General features: G+C 34.3%; 1 protein-coding gene and 1 pseudogene across 1 annotated transcript in view; both read right to left on the bottom strand.

Moving 5' to 3' along the window:
* Positions 1 to 2516: 2516 nt before the first annotated feature.
* The window catches only part of SUZ12 (SUZ12 polycomb repressive complex 2 subunit), a 44117-nt gene continuing 20013 nt past the window's right edge, over positions 2517 to 26620 (bottom strand). The window contains exons 6-16 of the mRNA XM_008147780.3: positions 22804 to 22889; positions 21000 to 21231; positions 19563 to 19656; positions 14670 to 14775; positions 11053 to 11230; positions 9631 to 9722; positions 9283 to 9426; positions 8203 to 8360; positions 7662 to 7860; positions 7128 to 7207; positions 2517 to 5109 (exon numbers count right to left, since the gene is read on the bottom strand). Of these exons, the coding sequence (XP_008146002.1) occupies positions 4764 to 5109; positions 7128 to 7207; positions 7662 to 7860; positions 8203 to 8360; positions 9283 to 9426; positions 9631 to 9722; positions 11053 to 11230; positions 14670 to 14775; positions 19563 to 19656; positions 21000 to 21231; positions 22804 to 22889 (1715 nt within the window). The 3' untranslated portion in view covers positions 2517 to 4763. The remainder of the gene's footprint in view (positions 5110 to 7127; positions 7208 to 7661; positions 7861 to 8202; positions 8361 to 9282; positions 9427 to 9630; positions 9723 to 11052; positions 11231 to 14669; positions 14776 to 19562; positions 19657 to 20999; positions 21232 to 22803; positions 22890 to 26620) is intronic.
* Positions 11732 to 11971, bottom strand: LOC129147380 (small nuclear ribonucleoprotein G-like; annotated as a pseudogene).

The following is a 26620-nucleotide window of genomic DNA, read 5'->3' as shown; positions in this document are numbered from 1 at the left end:
TGTGGGACTTCTCCATAATCTTGTATTGGTTTTCTTTTTCTGGAGAAGACTAATACAGTTGCTTTAAAATCTTTGTTAGGTAATTCTACTATTTGTCAGCCTAGTGTTGACATCTATTGTCTTCATGCAGTGTGAGATCTAGTTCTTGCTGTGACAAGCAATTTTCTATCGAAATGTGGACATTTTTGTTATGAGACTGGATATTATTTAAACCTCTGTCAGCCGGCTTTTTGACACCACTTGAGCAGATTGAGGGGAGGGGCACTGCCTCATTACTACCCCATCATCCTAGGCCATGGTCAAAGTCCTGACTCTCCACCAGGCTTTTTCTGAACCACCCTATCAGAAGGGGAGAGGTGCTTCATCACTGCTAGTGGAGAGGAAGTCCAGGCTCCTGTCACCACAGGGGTAGGGGTCTTTATCATTGTCTGGTGGGGCGAAAAGTCCAGTTTTCCTACTTGGCCTGTAGGATAAACTCCTAGATAGAGTTGTTAGGGCAAAGATTAAATGCATTGTGATTTAAAATTCTTAAATCCTCACCATGAAACATTGATCAGTTGCCTTCCATAGTGCCCTGATCCCAAACCTGCAGCTCAGGTATGTACCTAGACCAGGAATCGAACCAGCAACTTTCAGGGCACAGCACGCTCAACCAACTGAGTCACTCTGGCCAGGCTACTGTGATTTTAATAAAAGTACCAGAATGCTCTCTCTAGAGGTTGTACCAATTTATTTTCCAAAAATGTCTTTAAAATTCATCATACTTAAAATATTTTAAAAATAGAATATTACTTTTGTTCCATATCTCATTAGTACTAATATTGGCTTTTACGATTTTTCAATTACCACCAGAAATGTTTTGAGTGTTTATTTCCACATTAGCAAACTTTCATCTTTAGCAAGCTGAATCCGTGTTCTTGATCTTACTTTTTTCTAGTAACTTTTTAAAAATATTTTTATTTCAGAGAGGAAGAGGTAGAGAAACATCAATGATAAGAATCATTGATTGGCTGCCTCCTGCACTCCCCCCACTGGGATCGAGCCCGCAACCTGGGCATGTGCCCTTGACTGGAATTGAACCTGGGACCCTTTAGACCACAGGCCAAGGCTCTACCCACCCAGCCAAACTGGCTAGGGCTTTTCTAGTAACTTTTATCTTTGGTCTTTTTTGTCTCTTCCTGTCTAGTTATACTCAAACTTCCCATTCACTCTCCCCCAAATCCTTCCTTTGTCTGTTTCCCTCTTGCTATGGCTCCATTTTTCATATACTCTGTGATTCGAAAAGTAGTTGGAGATATTTAATACACTCATTAAACCTGTTTGTTATCACTTACCTCCCTTGAAGTGGCCATTTTATTTACTGTTGTGGGACTGCCTCTTTTTTGGAAGCTCTCCTCTCAATCCTCTATACTGCAGTACCATTCAACAATTACTTTTTGGGCACTTAATTCACAACAGTCAGTGTTACCTGACTATTACAATAGCATTCTAGACCTGGCTGGTTTGGCTCAGTGATAAGAGCGTTGGCATGTGGACTGAGGGGTCCTAGGTTTGATTCTGGTTGTGGACACATGCCCGGGTTGTGGGCTCAATCCCCAGTAGGGGGCATGCAGGAGGCAGCCAATCAGTGATTCTCTCATCATTGGTTTCTCTCCCTTCCTCTGGAATCAATAAAAAAAAATATTAAAAAACAATAGCATTCTAGTACTTCTTCCTATGTAGGTTCTCCCCTCCCAAATTCTTACAGCTGTGGCTCACCGAAAATTTAAGTTGGCTTGTTGTATCTGTGCAGTAAATCTCTAAATACTTCCTGCTGCTTGAAACCCAAACCTTTAACATGGCATGTAAAGCCCTCATCACATCACCAAATAGCTGAGCACCAACTAAGACCATTAGACAGTACTACAATCAGTGAGAGTTAATGGTCTAATGAAAAGGAATCAAGTGCTTAAACACACATGAGCTTTGGGAAAATACAGGGGCACTCAGTTCAAAGGATACATGCAAACATGTACAGGTAAAATGTTACTACTAGTAAATAAAGCAAGAACAGTCACTGTCAAATGTGAAAATTGTCAAATCTTCTGTAAAGTTCTCCCTTTTCAAGTTTTCTACAACTACTGACCCTCATGGAACGTAGTATATAATTTTTTTATACAATATCACTTTATAACTATCATTTGTATCCCGCTCTAGTTTGAACTTTTTGAGAGCCAAGATAAATTCTTTTTCATTAAAAAGGAAACAGCCCGGCAGGCCTGGCTCAGTGGTTGAGCATTGACCTATGAACCAGGAGGTCATGGTTGGATTCCCAGTCAGGACACATGCTTAGATTGCAGGCTCGATCTTCAGTGTGGGGTGTGCAAGAGACAGCCGATCAATGATTCTCTCATCATTGATGTTTCTCTCTCTCTCTCTCTCCCTCTTCCTTCCTCTCTGAAATCAATATAAATATATTAAAAAAAGAAAAGAATCCACAACCAAAGATGGATAACTGTTAATATTGACATTACTTTGAACTATAAGTTTAAAAATATATTTTGGTATTACCATAAAGAACATACTCAAGTTGAAACTGATGTTACTAAAACTGAAAGCAAGTTTTCACATTAATTTTTTCTTTCTTTTGGCGTAAACAACAGACATTTATTTCTCATTTTTCTGGAGGCTGCAAAGTCCTTAATTTCTTATCAGCTCTGACTGATAGGTGTACTTCTGGATCCTTACTATCCTAAACAAGTCCAAGTTTTAGTGCACAAATTAACAATGCATAAAATAACAAAACAGAATACAACTTTTATATTATTGAACTTTATGTACAAAATCATTTGATTTCAAATAAACATTTAATGTAAAAACAAACGTTCTTTTAAACTGATTTTTTTTACATCTACTGTACCTTTCAAATGCTTTATCATCTTACATGATTTCTTCAAAATCTCTTATCAAGGGTACATATAGAAAAGCATTTTTTTTTTATAAATAGAAACAAAGGGATTTTTTCAGCTCTTAAAAGATGACATAAAAAGTTTACTCAACAGAAGTAATTTCATTACTATTTGGGGGAGGGAATCACCAACTTTTTGTGCAAACAATGCTAGCCTTCTTTTAAGCATTAAGAGCATAACTGCTTAAGAAATGACATAAGCAAAATTCCTACACCTACATCTCCCCTAAAATAATCTATTTTTTTTACATATGTGCACAGCTTTAGCAAATTAAAGCCGGAGAGAAATGCTCAAGATCTGCTATCCATAGGTGTGATCAGAGTTTACTGTAACTCATTTGGAGAGCTTACCAATCAAGGCGTCTGTAATGAAAGCTGCAGTTTCCCTCTTTCCTATTTTTTTAACACAAAAATTAATAACTAAGAATTTAATACTGGATGACAAAGCACATCCACACTATCAGTTAAATAGCCTCACAGTTAAACACATCTTAAAGACCAATCAAATCAGTATTTACATTTTATAAATTTCTGAAGACACCATTAGAAAGCTTATATATCCCTTCATTAAACAAAATAGGGAACTGCATCTGATGGTGGTGGAATGAAATTAAAAAATTAAAAATACCTGTATATACAGCAGCATTGTTCCTTTATAAATAAAGAATATGAAAATGCAATTATCTTTTAAGGATAATAAAAAAATTGAGGTGATGTTACTCAACCACAGTGCTTGAAGTTGGAATAAAAATCTATTGGTGCTTGTTAATGTGCCAGTAGTGAAACCACTTTCTGTTGGAGAAAATCCAACTGCAAATATGTGCATAAAACACATATAACACAGGGCAAAATTGCTCAAAACAATTCAAGTCAGCTTATCTGTACTGGATATTCTAATCGTGAAACGCATTACAAAGACATCCTTATAAAGAAAAAAATGTTATGTTTTCTGGTTCATTTTTATAGAATATTTCTTCCCTCAAAAGTGGCATCTTCAAAATCTCAAATTCTTCCCTTGGTTTACAATCCTAATGAAAAGATGTGGACAGTTTAATTTTCCATGTGTTTACCTAACTGGGGGAAGAAAAAAACCAAACTGTAAAACGTTCAAGTTTAAGAAAATATACTGGGTGAGCAATATACTAAAATTATCAACATAAAATAAATGGTAAGTAATCTTATAAACCAACATAACATTTCACTGTCAAATGTGAAAAATTAACATCTCAAACAGGCATAAGATGAAGAAGTGCTTTTTTCAAATTGTAAAATCAATTTATGCAATGCAAAATATCTTGAGTGTTGTAATTTTTCATTTTAAATTGATTTCAAAATCAAGGATCAAGGTTTGATTGCAAATGGCAATGCAATATAATTTCACAAAAACCTTCAATTTTTTAAAAAGGGAATCACATTCCAATTTTCCCTCCCCAAGAAAATATTTCACAAAGCAAAAAAACAGCCAGTCACAAATGCAAAAAAATTATAATTTAAATATATGAAATAATTTCTATATTATCAATTTATTTCATAAGACAATTGTTGAAGTTAAAAAATACTTTCTTTGAAGTATTGCTTTTCATGCTCAAGAGAATGTTGTAATGACATCAATAAAAATGATATACATGTAATGCTGCATAATGAAGTGAACTAGAACCCTGATACAAATATCCTTGTTGAAATCATTTACTTCATCTTAACAGTGCCTGTTTGGAATCTATGATTAAAAAACAAAAACAAAACTCTTCCTAGAGGCTGAACTCCCTAGAATGCAATTTCAGTGTTTGTCCATGACACAGGGTTAGGCCTTTTCTTCTCAGAGTTTTTGCTTTTTGCTCTGTTTTGAAACCCCTGAGACACCATCTGATTCTGAAGCTTTCTCTTTTGAGTTAATTTCACTAAATCCATTTGCTGTCCCATTTTGTTCTTCAGTGATATCTTCATTTGCAGGTGAAGCAGATTCTCCTTTTTCTAGTTTTTGCTGCATTTCACGGAGCTTGGTAACAGCTTTATCTATTGACATTATGCTAATAAGATTAAAGTCATGCATGCTGACTAGATGAAGCATGAAGTTTCGACATAAATTCTTCTTAATTATTTTCTGTCCATAGTTTTCTACAAACAGCATACAGGCGTGATTCATTTGATTGTCAGCAATAAACCTATTTAATAAAAACAACACAAAACATCAATAACAATACAAAGCATTTTTGTCAAGTGGAATAGTGATAACCATTATAGAACAGTAAGACTATTCAAATCTAGTAAGTGATGATTTAGCAAGAAGTAACACTATAGTAAATGTGAGATTCAATAACTTGAATGAGCTTAGCATTTAAAATATTTAAAGAGATGTGATTTAATCAGAGTTTAAATTAATCATTTGTTTTTCCTAATTACATACAACAGTACTGAAAGTATCTCTGGCCAGTATCACTTTCATTAACTCTATATACCCAATATCTCCTTTATTTTCTCCCTTGATTTTGATATACTTTCCTATTTCTGAAGGAATGTTTTTCTACATTTTCAGATTACGGTAGACCTCTAAAACACGAAGATGTCACAACAAATAAATATGGCACAGTGTGGTTGTGTTGGTGGAAAGTGAATTGAGGGTATATACAATGAATAAAATTTGAGAGAACCAAACAGGAGAATGGTTACTCAGTTATCCACAGGAACTGAGAGTGTCCAATAGAGTCCCAAAAGGCCTGCCTGAAGGTTCTTAAATATCCAAATAGTTTGCCCAACTACATGCCTCTTTATAATGCCAGTATACAATGAACCCCAAGAATTGTGCTAACACATTTAGATCAAAGAATTAAAATAGAACTCAATAAAGTAATGTGACTAAAATTCTATCTTGAAACTGGCATTATCAAGACAAAAGGAAAAACATTTAACCCAAGCTTCTGCATACATACTTTACTCCTTAGTACCCCTAGACTGGGGGACCAGGCAAACATTTTCTGTAAAAAGCTAGATAGTAAATATTTACAGCTATATAAGCCATATGTGATCTGCCATCTTCCTCTTTTCCTTTTTCAGTACCCACTAAACATGTGAAGACTATCCTATCCTATATAATAAAAGGCTAATATGCAAATCAACCAAACAGCGGAACAACCAGTCGCTATGACGTGCACTGACCACCAGGGGGCAGATGCTCAATGCAGGAGCTGCCCCCCGGTGGACAGTGCGCTAGCACAGGGGGAGCGCCGCTTAGCCAGAAGCCAGGCTCACGGCTGGCGAGCGCAGCAGCAGTAGCAGCAGTGCTAAGGACCCCTTGGGAGATGTCCGACTGCTGGCTTAGGGGGAGCGGGCCTAAGCCAGCAGTCAGATATCCCCCGAGTGGTCTCGGACTGTGAGGGTGCAGGCCGAGCGGAGGGACTCTCCGGCCCTCTTCCCCTTCCCCCTGAATGTCGTGCACTGGGCCTCTGGTTCTTAGATGAAGGCAGTATATGAAAAAAATACTACAGGCCATGCAACCAGACATCATTATGTACCAACAACCCTTCACTCCCAAGAGTAAGGAAACAAAAGTATTCCCTCCCATTTCACTATCTATAAATGAAAAAACTTTGGGTGCTTGTACTATAGAAGAAAGTCTTAAATGAGGATCTAATAATAATGAAGGCAGAGAAGAAAATGTGTAGCACAGGAAAATAGTTCACACAGGGAAGGAGGCAGATCTGCAGAAGAAATAATGCTTTGGAACATGTAGTGACAAAGGCATGAGAAATAGGATTGTTTTACCTTGCCTCCTATGAAATGGTAGTAAATAAAAAAAGCTACTTATATTTTATTCTGATTAAGCAATTTTTAAAACTGTGGTAATAACTGTGATAAGTAATTTTCAGGATTTCCAGGAATATAGCACATGGCATTTACTTTTTGTATTCTCTGGCAATAAAAGGAATAAAAACTGGGTCATTAAAAAGGGACATATTAAAAATAAAAATCTGCTGAAGAGCTAGCACTGTCCTGATACATTCTCTGAGCATCACCATTTTTCTCTATGCAATTATAATACTTTGGATTAGGATAAGATTTAGGACACAGTATATCTAAATTAACGGAATTTTATATAAGTTTCTAACACAAGTAGATTTATAGAATGTGAAGCAGTAAAAAGAATATAAAGGAAATGGAATATTTAAATTTAGAAATACCCTACCCATGCTTCATGACATGGAGATTCCATAGTTTCATCACTTCTTTCTCTCCTTCATTAACATCAGAAAATTCCTCAATTTGCTAAAAATAAAAAAATTTAAAAAAGAAAAACACCTATTAAATGCAGAGAAATAATATAAATATTATTTCTAAGAAAAAATTGTGAGAATGTCAAAAACAGATTTTTTATAACTAAAAATACCACAACTTATTTATACAGCTAAGTGGCAACGTTTCTTAAAAACCACTTCTGTTTAAGCAGTAATTTTAAAAAGGAATTCCTAAGTTACGTATTGGTTACCTATAAATACAATGAACAAACTATAAAATCACAAGAAAACCTGTATTTCTTCACCTGGTAACTGTTTAAATGAGCCAGTTATAAAATGTGCATTCCTGAATTCCTTAATTTAGAAAAAGTTCCCTTACTAAGTCAAAAGTTTAATTCATATTAAATAAATAATCATTTACAACAAAAACCATTTAATCATAAAATTCTAAAATCATTGTCAATAATGATAACAGTAATAATTACTGTAATGGTTTTTTCTCTTAGCCATTCAGGATCTTTTTCATCTTCACTATCTACTTCCATTTCTTGTGGACGGAGAGGTAAACAAGTATCACTATGGAAATACAGACGATTGTGTCCGCTACTGTATGTTCGTTGCTGTTCTACTTCTCCATCTTCAGATTCAAGAAATTCAGACATGCTTGCTTTTGTTCGTTTTGGCCTAATGAAAAGAAATGTTGATGTAATATCAAATGAAAGGGATAGGGTTCTTTATATTTCACATCACCCAAATAGATTACATACCTTTTTTGGGGGTTTTGTACCTAGATCTACGAGGAGAATTATTTAATCCCCACAACCACTGCAGCAATAGTGACATTAACATTTAAAACACAGGAAAAAGCTGTAAGGAGGAAGTGAGAAACCCTTGTAGAAGCAGGAGCCAGGGAGGCCTATAAAGCAGTATACCACTCAGAGAATTAGCTAATGCCCCCTCTGTTCTTCTACCATCATCAATAAAATCCAGAGAATAAACCTATTGTTGTATGACCTTTCTACCTACCTGCACACAAGAATGTGTGTGATAGGCGTTCTCTTTACAGGTCCATTGCGACTAAAAGCAAATCCAGGTTGGCGATGAATATCCTGAGGATTTCCTGCATAGGAGCCATCATAACATTCGTTGATAGAAACATCTATCCTAGCACCTTTTGGATGATACTGTAACAAAAATGGCAAGGATTTTAGGAAAAGAAAATATTATTCTACCCTAAATAGCTATCACTCCAATTTAATTAATTTAAAAAGTGCTGTGGTTTTTAATGTATTGTAAGCATAAATAAGCCAGGCATATTAGCATGGTGAACAGGAAGTCGGAGAACCTAGAACAAAAAAGATCTATGTTGCCTGGCTAATGTGGCTCAGTTGTTGAGCGTTAACCTATGAACCAGGAGGTCACGGTTCGATGTCCGATCAAGGCACATGCTCAGGCTGCGGGCTCAATCCCCAGGAGGGGGTGTGCCAATCAATGATTCTCCCCCATCATTGATGTTTCTATCTCTCCCCTCCTCCCTGAAAGAAAAAAAAAAGAAAGAAAAAAGGGGGGGGAGGAATTTGTGTTAAGCCCTGGCTTGTGTTGCTTAGTGGTTAGAGCATTGGCCCTCGCAGTAAAGGGTAGCAGGTTAGATTCCCAGTCAAGGGCACATACCTGGGTTGCAGGTTTAACCCCCAGCCTAGGTTGGGCACTTGCAGGGGGCAACCAATCCATGTTTCACAACAATGCTGTTTCTCTCTCCCTTCCCCCTCCCACTCTCTAAAAATCAATGGAAAAAATATCCTTGGGTGAGATTAACAAACAACAAAAAGATCTATGTTAAAATCCTGGCTATGCCATTTATTGGCTTCATAACTTTTTACAAATTATTTCTCATCTGAACAAGAAGAAAGAAATCACCACTTAATTCAAAAAGTTGGTGTATTATATGAGTCAATATAGGTGCATTTTATGTAAACTGAATCATTCACAGTAATTCACCCATATACAATCTACCCAAATGCAGAAATTTTGGTATTTTGTACCAAGTACAAGTTTTGAAAGTCAAATTGTCTCATAATATATATATTAAGAAAAAATGTTACATACAACATAATTGAAGATAAACCTGCTGTGGCAGAGTTTAAGATGCTTGAGTAAACTGTAAAGTTTTCGGCAGTTCAGAGTGCACCAAGGGCAATGTAGGTCATCTCTTGCTTCAGTCTGTTGTCTTGTATTGTTGTTATAAAGGAACTTTAAAATAAAACAAAAAGGGAAAACTCCAACTTACACATCTCAAAACTTTGTTTTTCAATATCCCCTTTAAAAATAGTTAAAACAAATTAAAAGAAAAATCAGAGATAGTCTTTTTATTTAAATATCCACAATATTTCATATGTAACATGCAAAATAAAGGCATTTCATAATTACTTATATAACTGGTTCAGCTATGTTTACCTGATAAAATATCCTTAATTTTTGTCGATTTTCATTTGAAGTATCTTTTTCTTTCCTCGTTTGTAGATCTGTAGTCAATGATTCTTTAACAGCTGAAAATACATACTTGTATATTTAATGCAAATATTTGCTTCTAAGTGAGATAATATATCTTGTGAAAATAATTAAACATTAAAGGTTTCACAGAATGCTACTTGTGGTATTTAGTAGTTTTTATTCTCATCCTCAGAGGAACAATCCCACTTAATACTCCTAATCATATATTTAGGTCTTTATTGGCAAGAGCCATACCTTTCCTTTAAAAACCACCTCTTATGTCTTATTATCTTTATAAAAGTAACTCCAAGTAATTACATATAGTCACTGTAATGTTTTAAGCACTTTGAGGTCAGAGTGTGGTTTTGGTATTTATATTCCCAGGGCAAAGGAGTAAGCAGATATCCATTAAGTGTTGGTTTAACATAAATTAAGTAAAAAATTATTGTATGTTGCCCGGAGTGTGGCTCAGCGCATTGAGTATCATCCCATGCACCAAGGGGTCACCAGTTTGATTCCTAGTCTGGGCACATGCCCGGGTAGCAGGCTTGATCCTCAGTAGGGGGCATGCAGGAAGCAACTGATTGATGTTTCTCTCCCCCACCCCCATTCTTCCTCTCTCTCTCTCTGAAAAATCATAAAAACATGTATCTTAAAAAACGATTGTATTAAGCCTTAGACAGTTTGGCTCAGTGAATAGATCATTGGCCTGTGGACTGAAGGGTCCCGGGTTTGATTCCGGTTGGGGGCACATGCCTGGATTGTGGGATTGATCCCCAGTAGGGGGCATGCAGGAGGCAGCTGATCAATGACTCTCTCTCATCACTGATGTTTCCATCTATCTATCTCTCTCCCTTCCACTCTGAAATCAATATATTAAAAAAATAAAAAATGATTGTGCATTACTATCATTCCAAATCCAAAAAATAATCACCATTAATAATTTTGGATATTTACTTACATACTTAAAATGTTTTTACTTTCCCTGACATAACTATTTTATAGATACAATTTTGTATAAATTTTTTTCTCCTCATTTTCTTTTAAACTCTTTTACCTATCTGACTGGCTGGCCACAAAGTATTCTGAGAAGTGACCAGACCACAATTTAGTGGCATATATACTATATCATGCTTCTAAAATAAAATAAAAAATAAGTCCAGACACATCTTACACAAAGATTTTAGATAAAGGACTATTAATATGTGCTTTAACACAACACTTTACATTTAATATAGAACCCTAATTTACCATGGCTCATAGTTTGTCTCTCTAATAAGTCAAATATTTCCCAAAGAATAACTTTTGGAGCAAATGACCAAAAATTAATCTAAAGCCTAAGCCCTAACTCTGCAAAACATTATTTTGACAGCAATGTCTTCTTACCAATAGTTTGAGTAGGTTTAACTGAACCAGGCTTGTTTTCTTGATGGAGACTCTCTGAATTTCTAGTGGCAAGAGGCTTGGCAATAGGAGCTGTAGATTTATCATTGGTCTCTCCTGTCCAACGAAGAGTGAACTGTAACGTAGGTCCCTGAGAAAATGTTTCAAATGGAGGCAGCCTCTAAAAAAGAAAAACATGAAAAGAGTAAAGGAAGATTCCATATAACAAATTGAAAGAAATTGCAGAAATTTAAATATTTATTATAAGCTAATGTAGATTTGATTTAAACCAACAGACTTTTTTCTTGAAAACCCAAAATGCCTACATCAATGGCCAGGTAAGTCAAGTAAATGTACAGCACAGTAGAGATCACAGTACTGGAGCGTTCAAGTCGTCTAAAAAAGACAGCCACTTATGAGCAGTAGCTGAATTATTGCCAGACACAAACAATGGCCCAGCACAGCCACATTTTCAGATTTTTCAAAAGAAGTCAGAAATCCAAGTTCTAATCGGGAATGTTGCCATTTTTATATTGGTAACCAATTTAGAATATTTTTTTCTGGACCAATAAAAAATTTAACAAAAGTTCAATGTGAAAATGAACAGGACTCGACTTTTATATTGTAGTAAAACAGGTGCTGTGGAGAGGGGTTATGTGGAAGCAGTTGATTTCTCTGGCGACTATAGCCATTCTTTATACTCTTCCAAGACTTCTAACATGATGATACTTTTTCCTCGTATTACCACTATTCCAATATTGTTCTATTGCCCACCAGTTGCCATCTCTACACATTCATTTATCACAAGATTAATAAAGGGATCAAATCCCTGCAATATTCCTTGGACATGTCTGCCACCATTTAATTTCAATGCTAACTTCTTGTCCATAAATTTTTTAACTCGAGGGTGAGCTTTGTTCATGGTGTCTAAGTGAGCTCAAATATACCTCCTTAGAATATTTTTTAAAAAACAACAAGTAAACTGTAGTACCTAAAGCCTGCCAATTTTTAGACACTGTTTGATGACTACTTTCTCGGCTTTCCTCCTTCACCTCTAATCACTTGTAAAACTACTTACTATCTTCTCTTGGTTTTCTTAGTTCCTAGTAACATTTAGCCATGTGCCTCTACCTCTCACCCATCCTTAAGATTTACCTATTATCAGGCAGATTATCCCAAATTGGTTCTCCATTGTTTATACTTGAATTCTAAACTCAACCACCTCTTGGATATATAAGCTCCTGTTTATTTTACTGCCATACAAGCCTTAACTCCTACATTTTTATTACAAATAATTATCTTAAAGCTATAATTTTAGACTGGAATGAAGTAAAAATGTGGTCAGATAAACTGGTTTTGACCTAGTAAGTCCATATCTAGGAATTTATCTTATAAACATACTGGAGGCCTGGTGCATGAAAATTCATGCACTCGGGGACAGGGGTGGGTGGGTGGGTGGGGGAAATCCCTCAATCTGTCCTGCACTTTCGCATCCCCCCTCTCTGAATTTATCTTGGGGAATGTCCGACTGCCTCGGAGGTGGGAGAGGCTCCCGCTACCGACACTGCACTCGCCAGCTGTAAGCCTGGCTTCTGGCTGAGCCTCACGCCCACTAACCACCAGGGGGCAGCTCCTGTGTTGAGTGACCAGTCATTCTGCTGTTCGGTCGATTTGCATATTAGCCTTTTATTATATAGGATTTGCAATGCAAAAAGATACATGTACAAATATATTCACTACATTTTTGAAAACAAAAAAATTTACATGAATTATAAATAACCAAATTATATATTAAAATGGCAATGGTTTAATAAATTATGGAACAAAATACCACACAGAGCTTTTAAAAAGAAACAAATCCATATGATCTGACTCAAAAGGATGCCATTTCATATTGTCTCAAACAATTTCTTGGGAAAAACTAACAATTCATAGAAATACAATTTTATTTTCTCATGGATAAACCTAACAAACTTTTAACATTTTTATCCATATTGACCATCTGCCCTCCAGTAAGTTTTACCAACTTATTCTTAAAGCATTATTTGAGAATATGTGTCCTCACATATCCAACTATAAACTATCAATCTTTAAAACTGTTGTCATACAAGCAGTCAAAAGTACTTATCTCTGATTCTGTTTGCATGTTTTTTAATACTAATAAGAATGAATTTGCTGGCCATCTATATTTGTTGCTTTAAGAACTGCCTAAGCTTGGCTGGTGTGGATCAGTGGTTGAGTGTCGAACCTTGCACCAAGAGGTCATGGGTTCGATTCCTGTTCAGAGCACATGGCACGGTTGGGAGCTCAATCCCCAGTTGGGGAGCGTGCAGGAAGCAGCCAATTGATGTTGATGTTTCTCTCTCGTCGATATTTCTATCTCCCTCTCCTTGCCTCTCTCTCTAAAATAAACAAACATATATTTTTTTAAAAATCAAAACTGCCTATCCTTTAGCAATTTTCCTAATTTGATTGCTTATCTTCTGTTATTGAGTTATAAACCTATGTATTCATAATAGTAGCCTTTTATATGTTGCAAATATTTTCCCAATCCATGTTTTTAAATTTAGTTATTTGCATGTAGAAATAACCCACTTTAGTAATTTTTTTATGCTTTTCACCTGTTGCGTCACACTTAGAAGAGTTTTCCTCAGAACAAGATTATACAAATATTCATCTACATTTTTTTGTTATGTATTGTTTATTTCTACATTTACATATATGAGCCTTCTGGAATTTCTTAGGTCTAAGTTTATTTCCAGATGGCTAGAGACCAATTCTGTCACAATTAATAAACAGTCTTTCCCACAGAGATGTACCACCAATTTTATCATGACTAAATTTCAAATGTATATGAAACCATTTCAGAAATATGCTTCACTGATCTGCTTACACCATATCATTTAAGTTCTATTAAGTTTATAGTATGTTCTACCCCCTTGTAAGTAAATGTTCTCTGAAAACTTTTCCGTAATTTTCCTTAGTATTATTACACGTTATTCTAGGATTACTTAAGACTAATTTTAAGGCTTAAAAAAATCTTTCTGAGGATTTTGCTTGTGATGGTACACTGACCTTATATTTAGAAATAACATTTTGTTGAGCCTGCCTATTCAAGAAATGTATGGATGCCTATTTATTAAGTCTCTTAGAAGAGTTATGTTAAGTGTACTTCATTTAAGTCCAGCAGATTTCTTAATAAATTTATTAATAGTCATCATGTTACCTGCTGTTACTATGAAAGGAATTTAAAGTAGCAGTTAACATTTATTGAGCACTTATTTTATGCCAGGCACAGTGCTAAAAATACTTCATTAATTATTTCAGTTAATCCATCAACTCTATGCCTCATGCTATATGTGAGAAAACCAAGACACAAAGCTTAAGTAACTTGCTGGATGCCACATAGTAAGGAGTGAAAATCTGAACTTGGTCTGGCTCCAAGGAGGATTCCTCCCATTAAATACTCTAAATAGGTAAATTTTATTTGTGTTTTCCAAAGTACAAAAACAAAGGACTCTACTTCCAATATAAATAAATTTGCATTTGAGGGAGAAAAACACCAATAAAAAATGGGAGTTCATAACTATAACGTGCTCCACCTTCTAAGTAGTCCATACCTTCCCATCAAGAATAGTCTCCCATGTTGCTCTTTTCTTGCTTATTGGACATTCTTCCATTTCCTGCATGGCTACTTCATACTCCCCATCTAAAAGCTGTAAGCGCCTGTTAGACAAACACATACACTTTAAAGTAACCTGTGTTATTATTGTAAGTACATAAATTCTACATATTTAGATTTATAAAGCATTTATTAAATTTATAAACTAGCTTATATATCCAACAAAATTTTAAAATATATCTAAACTCCATTCTTGACACAAGCAATTTTAATGGGTTCCACTATTAACTACTATTACTATAGAATTATTTTATTAATGCAGCTACTCAGATATAACATTTAAAATGTAATATACCTATGGCCTCAAAACTTAGCAAGTTTTAAACATTAAGTATAAAGTATGTGTGCAGGCTTTACTTGTAAAAATGGGATAGTGTTACAATACTTGCCTTAGGGGACTACTAAGAATTATGCTTCTGTTATTTTTAACTATTGTAAATATTTGAACTGGAGTTCTTGACTTTTATACTTGACCAATAATAAAAAAATTTATGATTACAATAACAATTCCAATAACTATAAGATCCTGGGGTTACCTGGCACATATAGGTGCTCAATAAACATTTCATGGGTAAATGAATAAATGAAATACCAGCTGAATCAAAAAATTAACTAAATTATACCCATAGTATAGTTTTAATGTGTATGTGTGTGTATATATATGTGTATGTATATATAGAATTTATATTTTTGAACACTGGTAACACTATACTAAATAGCATTCTTCAATTATGCTCAACAATTAATTATATATAGCAAGAAGAACCTGGCTTCTCTTCATCAGTCTTAAGAAAAAATCTGTTAGGTGATAACAGTTAACATTTATCAAGTGCTTACAATGTGCCAGGCACTATTTTAAAGATTTTACATAGTTCATTTAATCTTCCCAAAAGCTCTATGAAGATGCTATTACTTGCCCTAGCTGGTTTAGCTCAGTGAATAGAGCGTCGGCCTGCAGACTGAAGGGTCCCAGGTTCGATTCCAGTCAAGGGCATGTACCTTGGTTGCGGGCACATTCCCAGTGGGGGGTGTGCAGGAGGCAGCTGATCAATGTTTCTCATCTCATCGATGTTTCTCTCTCTCCCTCTCCCTTCCACTCTGTAAAAATCAATAAAATAAAAAAATAAAATAAATAAAAAGATGCTATTACTCCATTTTTCAGAAGAAAAAATGAACAGAGAGGTTAAGTAACTTGCCTTAAGATGACACAGTAAGTAGCCAGAACTAGCAATTAAATCCAGATAGTCTGTCTCCAAAGACTGACTCTTAACACAAATGACTTTGAGACTTAACAATTTTTGTCTTGCCCTAGCCAGTTTGGTTCAGTGGATAGAGCATCAGCCTGTGGACTGAAGGGAACTGGGTTCAATTCCAGTCAAAGGCATGTAACCTCGGTTGCAGACTCAATCCCCAGCCCTGGTTGGGGCACATGCAGGAGGCAACCAATCGATGTGTCTCTCTCACATCGATGTTTTTCCTCTCTGCCTCTCCCTCTCCCTTCCACTCTCTCTCTCTAAAAAAGAATTTTTGTCTTTATGCTGTACTTGAATTTATTATCCTTCAATCGCATGCAAAGCTATTTAACTTAATATTTTAAAAAGCTAATTTTATTTAAATAGGTAACATATTCATATACTTCTAAATTGAAAAGAAGCTTCTCTCATGTATCTACATAGGTATATAATATTCTGATTGTACATTTGATAGGTTCAATTGAATTTACCTTCCTACCTGTAATGTTATGAGGCCCTTTTCCCCCAAAGCCTGATCGATAGTGCTTTATTATTTTTCTCTCTGCCAAACTGGTAAGTGAAAAAAATGACATCTCAGTGTACTTTTATATATAGATATCTTTTAATTGCTTAAGAACCATATATATATATATATATAGTGTGTGTGTGTGTATATATGGTTTTTTTTTTTTTTTTTGTAAACATCTTTATCATATCCCTTGCCCATTCTTCTAGGGCTGTGGTATTTTTCTTTTTACTTAGTATGATCTTTTTATATTAGAGGAATGAGACATCTATCTAATGAGTTAAAATTAATTTCCCTGACTTGTCATTTTTTACTTGTTTTTTTTTTCTGCTTTCAGATGTAGTTTTATATTTTTGCTCAATATGTCATACTTTTTCTATATATTTTTTGAATTCTGATTATTCTTTAAGGAGACTTTAACTTCTCTGAGATTATAAAAATAATCTTTACACATCTAACTTCCCAGATCTTGGCTTGCAAATACTTTACTGAAAGGAACCAAGATTCCTTGAAGAAATGGCCAATTCCAGAGCAAAGGTAGAAAAAGGAGAATACAAGCTGGAAATACTACCCTAGAAAATCAGGAAAAACAAAGGAAACAAAAAAAAATACATAAGTCAAAAGAACACAGGAGCCGGCATAGAGGCGCTTTTCCTGACCAAATTTGGGACAATTTGCGCATTAAAATGAATAACTACATGAATAGATTAGAGCAGATTGAATAAAAATAGAATTTGTTAATCCATTCCCCCCTTTTTTATTTAAGGTGAGGGACAGAAAACTCTACTTTATAGGAAACTGCCAATAAACATGGAAGAAATTATAGAAAGTTACCAACTGGCAACTGTCATGAGAATAATTTGTTCAATCAAGAATCCTCAATGGATGCCATACTGCTGGGTAAAAGGTGGTCAGGGGGGAAAGGACATTTACCCAGTTTCATGTATTACCACAGAAATTACATATTGATTAATTACAGAGAAGCTCAGCTGTTAGTGTCTTATCAATGCGACATGGTTGCAGGTTCAATCCCTAAGCAATCTCAGGGTATCCAATCGATATCTCTCTCACATTGATGTTTCTCTCTATCTTTCCCGCTCCCTTCCACTCTCCCAAAAGTAATCAATGGGAAAATATCCTCAGGTGAGCATTACAAAATTAATTAATTAATTAAAGATAAAAGGTACTGTTATAATGGAGAAATATGGTGATACCTCCTTAATCAAGTGATCAAACCTACATTATCTGTTTGTGATGTGCAAAAAACATCACTATTTAGTTCCTGCTCAAAATGTTTAATCTGAATATATTCATTAAGAAATCAACCACAAAAGTCCAAATTGAGAAATTCTTCAAAACTGCAGGCCTATACTTTAAAAAAGTGTCCCAAAAGGCAAAACAAATAAACAAAACTGGAGAACTATTCCAATTCAAAGGAATCTGAACAGATATGGCAACTGACAACTACAAATCACAGTCCTCAATTGGGGGTACAGGGTAAAGAGTTATAAATGACATTATTTGGATTAATTGGGGATACAGTATTATATTACGTTAAATTTCCTTAATATGATAGGTGTACTGTGATTGTGGAGGGAAATATTCTTGTTCTTAGGAGACACATCCTGAAGTATTCAGCAGAAATGAAGTTGAGTATCACAAACTTTCAAATTGTTGATAAAAAACAAAGTATATTCACAAATAAAGCAAATGTGGTAAAATGCTAAAAACTGATGAATTTAGATAAAGGCTCTATGGGCATTAATTACCTGTATTGTTCTCACAACTTTTTTGTAGGTTTGGGGAATTTTCAAAAAAAAGTTGAGGGGAAATTCTTCCATGGTTTTTTTCATAGTTTTTATCATTAAATAAAAAGCAGTATTTCACATGTACAAAAAATGTTAATATATATGTAAGGTATAATATATGTTAAGAATTTTAAAAAGAATTCAAGATACCTTCCCATCCTGCCTAAAATAGTACATTTATCAACATCAATGAAGCCCAGTGTGCCATATCCTCATTGCTTCTCCCACAGACATAATCACTATCTCCTAGTATGATACTGCATTTTCCATTTAAATCTTTGATCCACATTCAAATTTCAGACTTTAAGAAGACACTATATTTGTTCTGCCAATAGTAATACTGTGATATTAAGTGATATATTCTAAGACAATATGGTACTCAAATTTTGTGGTATTATTCCTAATCATCTTTGCTTTCCTATTAAAAGCCTTGTACCTTTCTTTACATGGTGACTAATAAGTGATAATATTAAAGCAACAATCTAGTACTTTTTAAAAAATACAAGGAATGTACTAGTTGCTCTATATCTTATACCTGACAGTGAACTACCAGTGAGCAGCCTGGAACCAGAAATATGTCATGTTATAGGTTTCACCTCCAATCCTGTCAAAAAAGAAAGCTGCATTTGCCTCCTAGATCATCTTTTACTGGCAATTAGATGCTTTATTCCCAAATGAAAACTGTTAAGATAATTATAAATCCAAGTGTTCTGTGTTACCCTATGCCAAATGTATATAGAGCCATACAATGATTACACACAATTTTCTTCCTTAATTTTAGTAATTACATAACCTCAAAATTTGCACAGGACCCACTGAATTCAGGTCTCTGCTCATATATTACCCTCCCTGAGGCTTTCTCTGTAAAACCACCATTTATTCCCTTTATTTTTCTTTACAGCACTCACCACTAAGTGACATCAGTTGATATAATTTTTTGAAGGGGTGGTGTATGTTTACTCCACTAGAGTTCCATGAAGGCAGAGATTTCATTGCCTTTTCATTACCTAGAACAGTATCTGACAGAGTAGACACTGAAAAAGACAATTGCCAAATAATCTTAACTGAGCCATTCAAATAGTTCCTAATCTGTGTTTATTGTTTTCTATGTGATAAAGAGAAAATATTTCTTGGTTTGTTTGTTTGTTTTTCAGTCATAAGAATAAAGAGACAAAAGCAAAGAAATAATATCACTACTACATTCTACTTTGGAATAAAAAGATGTCCAGAACATGATGGGAGCCTCACTTGTCCATCAGCGTTACCTGTTTTTATCAAATACTGTCATTTGTGCCACAAATGTCTTTTCCCCATCTTCACGATTTCGTTTTCTTCTAGCTGGAAGTTCTTCATTGACATCTGAATTTGATAAACATTTCTCATGAATAAAATATTAAAGCACAAATGTCCTATTTATGATATACGACCCAACATATTTATCCCAAATGAGGTACAAATTACACTAAGTTGCAATATAATATGCAGACTTACACTCTTCTATCTTATGTTTTTATGATATGTATGAATGTCCTACTTAATGGCATTCATTGACAGTAACCCCACATCTATTGAGAATGATCTTGATCTTGCTAGGCAAGAAGAAAAAAAAATCCTCCTCATTCATGGTTCTTTTGAAGAACTTCAAAGGGTACTTAAAGACTCAAAGAGTAGCCCAGCTGGTGTGATTCAGTGGTTGAGTGTCAACCCATGAGCCAGGAGATCACAGTTCAATTCCCAGTCAGGGCATATGCCTGGGTTGCAGGCTCAATTCCTAGTAAGGGGCATGCAGGAGGCAGCTGATCAAGAATTCTCTCTCATCATTGATGTTTCTATCCCTTTCTCCCTCTTTCTGAAATCAATAAAAACATAGTTTAAAATAAAAGAAAGATTCTGTATACCACTTAAAAGAATAAAAAAACTCAAAGATTACATGGATTTTTCAATTGCAGAGGTGGGTGAGGTGGAGTGGGTTAGGCACCCCTAACCCCCGCATTGGTGAAGGGTCAATTGTATTTATTTGTATTTGTCTATCTCCACACTCTAGGTTGTGAGCCTTTGGAGGATAAAACTGGGTGTTTTAATCATCTTTGTATCCCCAGCACCTATATGTTGGTTGAATGATTACCTCAAAGGTGAATTCAGAACTGTTGGGATATACATTAACAACCAAGTATAATAAAATATTAATCTATGTGTTGAATGTGAGGATATTGGTGTTCACAAATTTTTTTGACTGTTCTGTATATATGAAATTTACCACAATAAAATGTTGAGGTGGTAGTGAATTTATTGTTTGCTGTGAGGCTAATTTGAAATTCCAATCTTTTCCATCCAGTGTTAAATTTATTATTTTACTATATGAAGTATGTTTCATCATGTAATAATGAGAACTTTACAAATTAAATACCTTGTACAGCACAATAGCCAATAGTCCAAGAGCCTGGACAATCTACCATAAAATTATCTCATTAGACTATCAGAGATTTGCAAATAAAAGCAATGCTATTAGCAAACGTGAATTCAGTTCTAGTTCTGCATTATTTTTTTCCTGTGGAATGGCAGTCTTAAAAAATTATTACAATAACTCAAAAAGAAATAGTACAAAATTATGAATACTTTTAAGATATACTGGTTTAATAATTTTCATTAACCACTGTAATCTCCTATCACAAAATCTAGTCATATTATTAAAATAAAATTACCAATATTTTCATTGGTTTCTCCATTCATCATTCCATTAAACTCTCTTCTTCCTGGACGAGTCACTCTAAATAGCAATGAGTAAGACTTCACCATATGGCTGTTACTAGGTTCAAATTCATTACTGGAAACTGCAAGGGATGGGAAATTTCCAGGTTTTGTTTGATTGAGGTCAGGATTCAAAGGCACCTGCTTTTTACCTGTAGGAACTTGCCTTATTGGACAACTCACATCCTGCAAAAGTAAAGATTATTAAATTATATTTATTTATATGTATGCAATTATTAGAATTACAATAAACTTGTAATCACAGCTATAGGAAACATGCTGTAGGCCAAGATTCCCAAATGACATACTAAAATTCTAACCACAGTTGTGAAAATTGTGAAGCAAAAAGAAAATTTGGAACAAGTATATTCCAAATATTAACACAAATGAGGATTTCTCCAATATGCTGAAAATGATAAAGTATATCCAATATTTAGCTGATAATCTACAAGTTTTAAATTAGAAATATGAAATTAAAATCATGCTTAAACATTAAACTTGTTAATCTTTTCCCCTTAAATTTTACATTTTAACAAAAAAATAGATGAGACCATTAGAAATGAAAAGAGAGAATTATAATCTCACTGTCAACATTATGACATAAGTAAATTCATTTAAATACGTTGTTTAACAGAGGCAATATTCATCATCTTATGAGTAACGTTCTGCAATTACATAACTAGAATTATGTTGCAAGAGCATAGGTGAAAAATTAGAAGATGCATAAGATTTTTATAACAAGAAAATATAGTACATATTTCATTGTAGCTTCTTTTTAAAATAAATACATGTTTATGGTAAAAAAAAAAAAAAAGTCTAATCCACAAAAGAGTATAAAATGAAAAATGTTTTCCCTACCCCCCAGATCTTACACTCCAGAGATAACTAATATTAGTATATCCATCTTTCCAAGAAAATACTTATGCTTATTATTTTTTTAAACATAAAAAGGATATTATAGGTATATTCACATATTTTTGCCTAAATAAAAATATATATTAAAGAATTTTCACATTACTGCATGTCATATGTGCATGGGAGTTGGAGGCACGGAAAGTGATATTTCTTAACTGCAAAGTTTTTAATAAATATTTATTCTGCCATCTCCTCTCACCTTAGTCCATCCATACCAAGGCTCTAGCGGTTTTCAAGTCCTGTATCACCTTACTATGATTTTGGAAGAACATCAGCAATAGGAACTTCATAAAACCCAAGGACTTGACTTAAGGCTACTAAAAGTATATCTGTTGACTTTGGTGGGTTGTCCAGGAAATTTAACCATTACAACTCTTGTTTTTATGACAATACTTTCATCTTATAATAAAAACTTGAAGCAATGTATTAACAAGTTAATGGCTGATAACGCTGGCAACATAATTTCTTAGACTGAGAGGATTATTTTTGAAAAAATAATCCTTTTGGAAAAACTCTCTCTTCGCCCTTATTTAAAATTTCAATAGGTGTAAGAATAGACTTAAGTAGTAGGGAGGTAACTGAATTTATGTCTTAAAATATTAAAAGATAGCTTCTTCCCTTCACTGTCAGATTCCTACAGGAGAAACTTTTATGCATATACCTACAGCCAGACTAAGAAAACGCACAGATCTGGGAGGTTGACAAAGAGGTTATCAGTTTTACAATTCAGGCACCATCATATTTAAAAGCTTTCACGGTTTAAATACAAAGTATATACAAATGAACATATTCAAATTCTAAAAATTATTTTACTTAATCTACCAATATCATTGTATATGTTACCTTTCTTTTTTTGTGGCAAACTTTCACAAGCAGGACTTCCAGAGTAACAGAATTTTGTTCATTTTCTGAGTTTTGTGATGGCTTATCTAAATAGAAAAATCAATACTTCATGTATTTTTAAAAATATATAAATACAGTACTCATTTTCCTAAGAAGTCTAGAAATTTCTAATATGAAAGACTTCTCAGAATTTTATTCATTCTTTTCTTCCTTTTGTTAATTCTCACTCAAAGATACCTTTTCCACTGATCTTTAGAGACAGTGGAAGGGAGGGGGAGAGACAGAGAGATGCATCTATGTGAGAGAGACACATCGACTGGTTGCCTCTACATGTGTCTCAACTGGGGCTGGGGATCGAGCCTACAATTGAGGTACATGCCCTTGATCAGAATTGAACCCAGGACCCTTTAGTCTGTGGGCCGACGCTCTAACGACTGAGCAAACTAGCTATGGCCAAAATCAGTTTCAAATGTGCAGCAAACTCTTAAAAAGCCTTTACATATAGTCACTTAAATAAACCTTTCACAAGACAATTGTAATTACCTTCTTATATACTGATTTTCTTTTCTCCCCCCTAAATTGTTTTAATTATTGATTTTAAAGAGAGAGAGAAAAGGAGAGTGAAGGAAGGAGGGAGGGACAGGGAGAGAAAGACAGAAAGAAACACTGACCTGTTGGTTCTACCTATTTATACATTCATTGGGTGACCTGGGATTGAACCGAAACCTTGGCCTATCAGGATCATGCACTATCCTGGTAGGCCCTGTGATTTTCTTTTCATTCAAATAATGGCTCTATTATTTTAATTAAAACTAAAAAGGCTTACCTATTACTTCTGCTATAAAGATCTAATAATTATAACAATAAAACAAAGTAATAAACTGCAATTATAAAAAAAAAAGACAAATATAGTTAAAGCTTCTTATTGGAAAGCACCAATAAAATAGTTCAAGAGGAAAAAACAATGAAATGTTCAGGAAAGACAATCACACATAAAATAAACATTTAAAAATTTTTCCTTCTCCCAATATCTATCATTAAAAAATTATTTAGTTTAAAATACATTTAAATTAAACCAATTACTATTATACATGTTTAACTTTGAATGCAGAGATGTTAAACTAAAAAATCTTTGATTTGACTCAAGACCAAAGAGATAAAAAAATGGATTTAAAAAAATAGTTATATAAGCATATTATCATTTCAAAATAAAAATATCTATTTTTGACCTTTTCACCAGAATTTCTCTGAAGGAATCTCTCGGTTCACAAGGGTGTAAGTATTTTAATTTAAAAATATATTCTGTATTACCTATACCAATTAACTAACAAATTATTTTCCATAATTTGACTTTATTTTTATTTTTAAAATGTTTTCATTGACTTTTTTAGAGAGGGGGAGTGAGGGAGAGACAGAAATATCGACAAGAGAGAAACATCGATCAGCTGCCTCCTGCAGGCCCTTTACTGGGGATTGAGCCCACAACCTGGGTATGTGCCCCGACTGGGAATTGAACCGGTGACCTCTCAGTTCATGGGTTGATGCTCAACCACTGAGCCACACTGGGCCATAGCTTGTTTTTAAAGCCTAAAGGCATTAATAGGTCAAAATTTTAAATATTTATTCTTTCATCATCAAGTTTCAGTATTATGTGGAAGAATTATAATAAGTGAATCTATAAACATACAGAAATAAAATAATTTTTGTCCTGAGATTCTGGACAATTTTTCTACTTAAAAAGTGTGCATAAAATGAATTTGAATCAGTCTATTTGAAAATTATATCCACGATAAAAATACTTTAATATAGCAAAAATAATCCAATGGCTAAAATGCAGTAACAAAACATTACTCTCCAAACATTACTTACTCCGAAAATATCACCCTAATAATCTTTGTGTATTCATTCTAAGCAGTTTCAAATAGTAACTGCTAAACAAAAAGTCTTCATTTAAAAAAACAAAAGAAAAAATAATCAGATTTTAGAGACCTGGATGTTGGTTTTTTATCCTGGTTTCTTAAAAATATTATTTCTGCCCTAACCGGTTTGGCTCAGTAGATAGAGCATCAATCAGCCTGTGGACTGAAAGGTCTCAGGTTCGATTCCAATCAAGGGCATGTACCTTGATTTCGGGCACATCCCCAGTAGGAGGTGTGCAGGAGGCAGCTGATCGATGTTCCTCTCTCATCGATGTTTCTAACTCTCTATCCCTCTCCCTTCCTCTCTATAAAAAAAATCAATAAAATATATTTTTTAAAAATTTATTTCTTCCCTGGTCAGCATGGCTCAATGGTTGAGCTCTGACCCAGGAACCAAGAGATCACTGGTTTGATTCCTAGTCAGGGCACATGTCCAGGTTGTCGGCTCGATCTCCAGTTTCTCTATTGATGTTTCTATCTCTCTATCCCTCTCCCTTCCTCTTTCTCTAAAAATCAATAAAAATATTTAAAAATATTTCTTAAAAAAACCCAACAACCTGTAACAATACTTTGAATAGACAAGAGAGGCAATATATCTGCTTCTTCCCAAATTCCACTAATTTGATTATAATGGGAAATTATTTTCTGGAAACAGAAGTATCAACAGAGTTTACTTTTCTCATTTACTTCAGTAACATCAAGGAAAAATAAAAGCTTCAAGTGAATTCAAGCAATTTTTGAACTTTACACACTTTGGCATGCAGACATGAGAACAGTTTAATCAAACTACTTTTCAATTAATTTCAACTAATTAATTCAACTAAAATTTGTTCAACTAATATTAATTAACAAAATAATATTGATCAGTAAATATTATTCAATTACTATCAATTACTAACTTCAGTGATGGAGAATTTATATGTTTTATGTAAGTCCCTGGGAACAAAGAGTTCACAAACCTACAAAATTCAAATGATAAATTTCCAAAGTATTAGAGTCCATGTACTTTAAAAGTATCACAGAAAACCAAATAATGATTAGAAGTAAGGACTCTATAAGATTATAAATAGGTTAGGGCAGTGGTCGGCAAACCGCGGCTCTCGAGCCACATGCCTCAATGAGATTGAGGACGTTTTTAGCAAAGGCCAGCTTAGGAGTACCCTAATTAAGTTAATAACAATGTACCTACCTATATAGTTTAAGTTTAAAAAATTTGGCTCTCAAAAGAAATTTCAATCGTTGTACTGTTGATATTTGGCTCTGTTGACTAATGAGTTTGTCGACCACTGGATTAGGGGGAAAAAAAACCACAAAAGTGCTACTTAAGTTACTCCTATACAAAAAATGGACCAGATCTAAAGCAAAACTAGAAAGAAGTTACACTAGCTGCCAATAGAGATATGAACAGAGCTCATAATGGTTATGTAAAAAAAGCTATCAAACTGTTCTAATATAATCATTTTGTTTATTTAACTATTTGGGGTTTTTTTAGTAGGACAGCAATCTACTCCCTTTTTAAAAAAATGTGTTTTTATTGATTTTGAGAGAGAGGAAGAGAAAGGGAGAGGGAGAAACATGGATGAGAGAGGAACATCATTGATCGGCTGCCTTCTACATGGCCCCTACCAGGGAGTAATCCTGCAACCCAGGCATGTGCCCTGACTGGAAATTGAACTGACAACCTCTTGGCGCATGGGTTGACACTCAACTACTGAGTTACACCAGCTGGGCTTGTACTTTATTAAAATGTACTCTTAAACTCCACCCTAGTAGATCTGAGTCTTTGTAGGGCCCAGCTATATGGATTTTAAACGAAGTGCCAAGATATTTTCAGAATTTGGCACATCTCTAAAATTTGAGAACCACTAACTTTTAAAGAGTTGCAAGTTACATCCTCC

Source organism: Eptesicus fuscus, chromosome 20, assembly GCF_027574615.1.
Source record: "Eptesicus fuscus isolate TK198812 chromosome 20, DD_ASM_mEF_20220401, whole genome shotgun sequence".
In the NCBI taxonomy this organism is placed as follows: Eukaryota; Metazoa; Chordata; class Mammalia; order Chiroptera; family Vespertilionidae; genus Eptesicus; species Eptesicus fuscus.
This window is presented reverse-complemented; position numbering and strand designations above follow the sequence as displayed.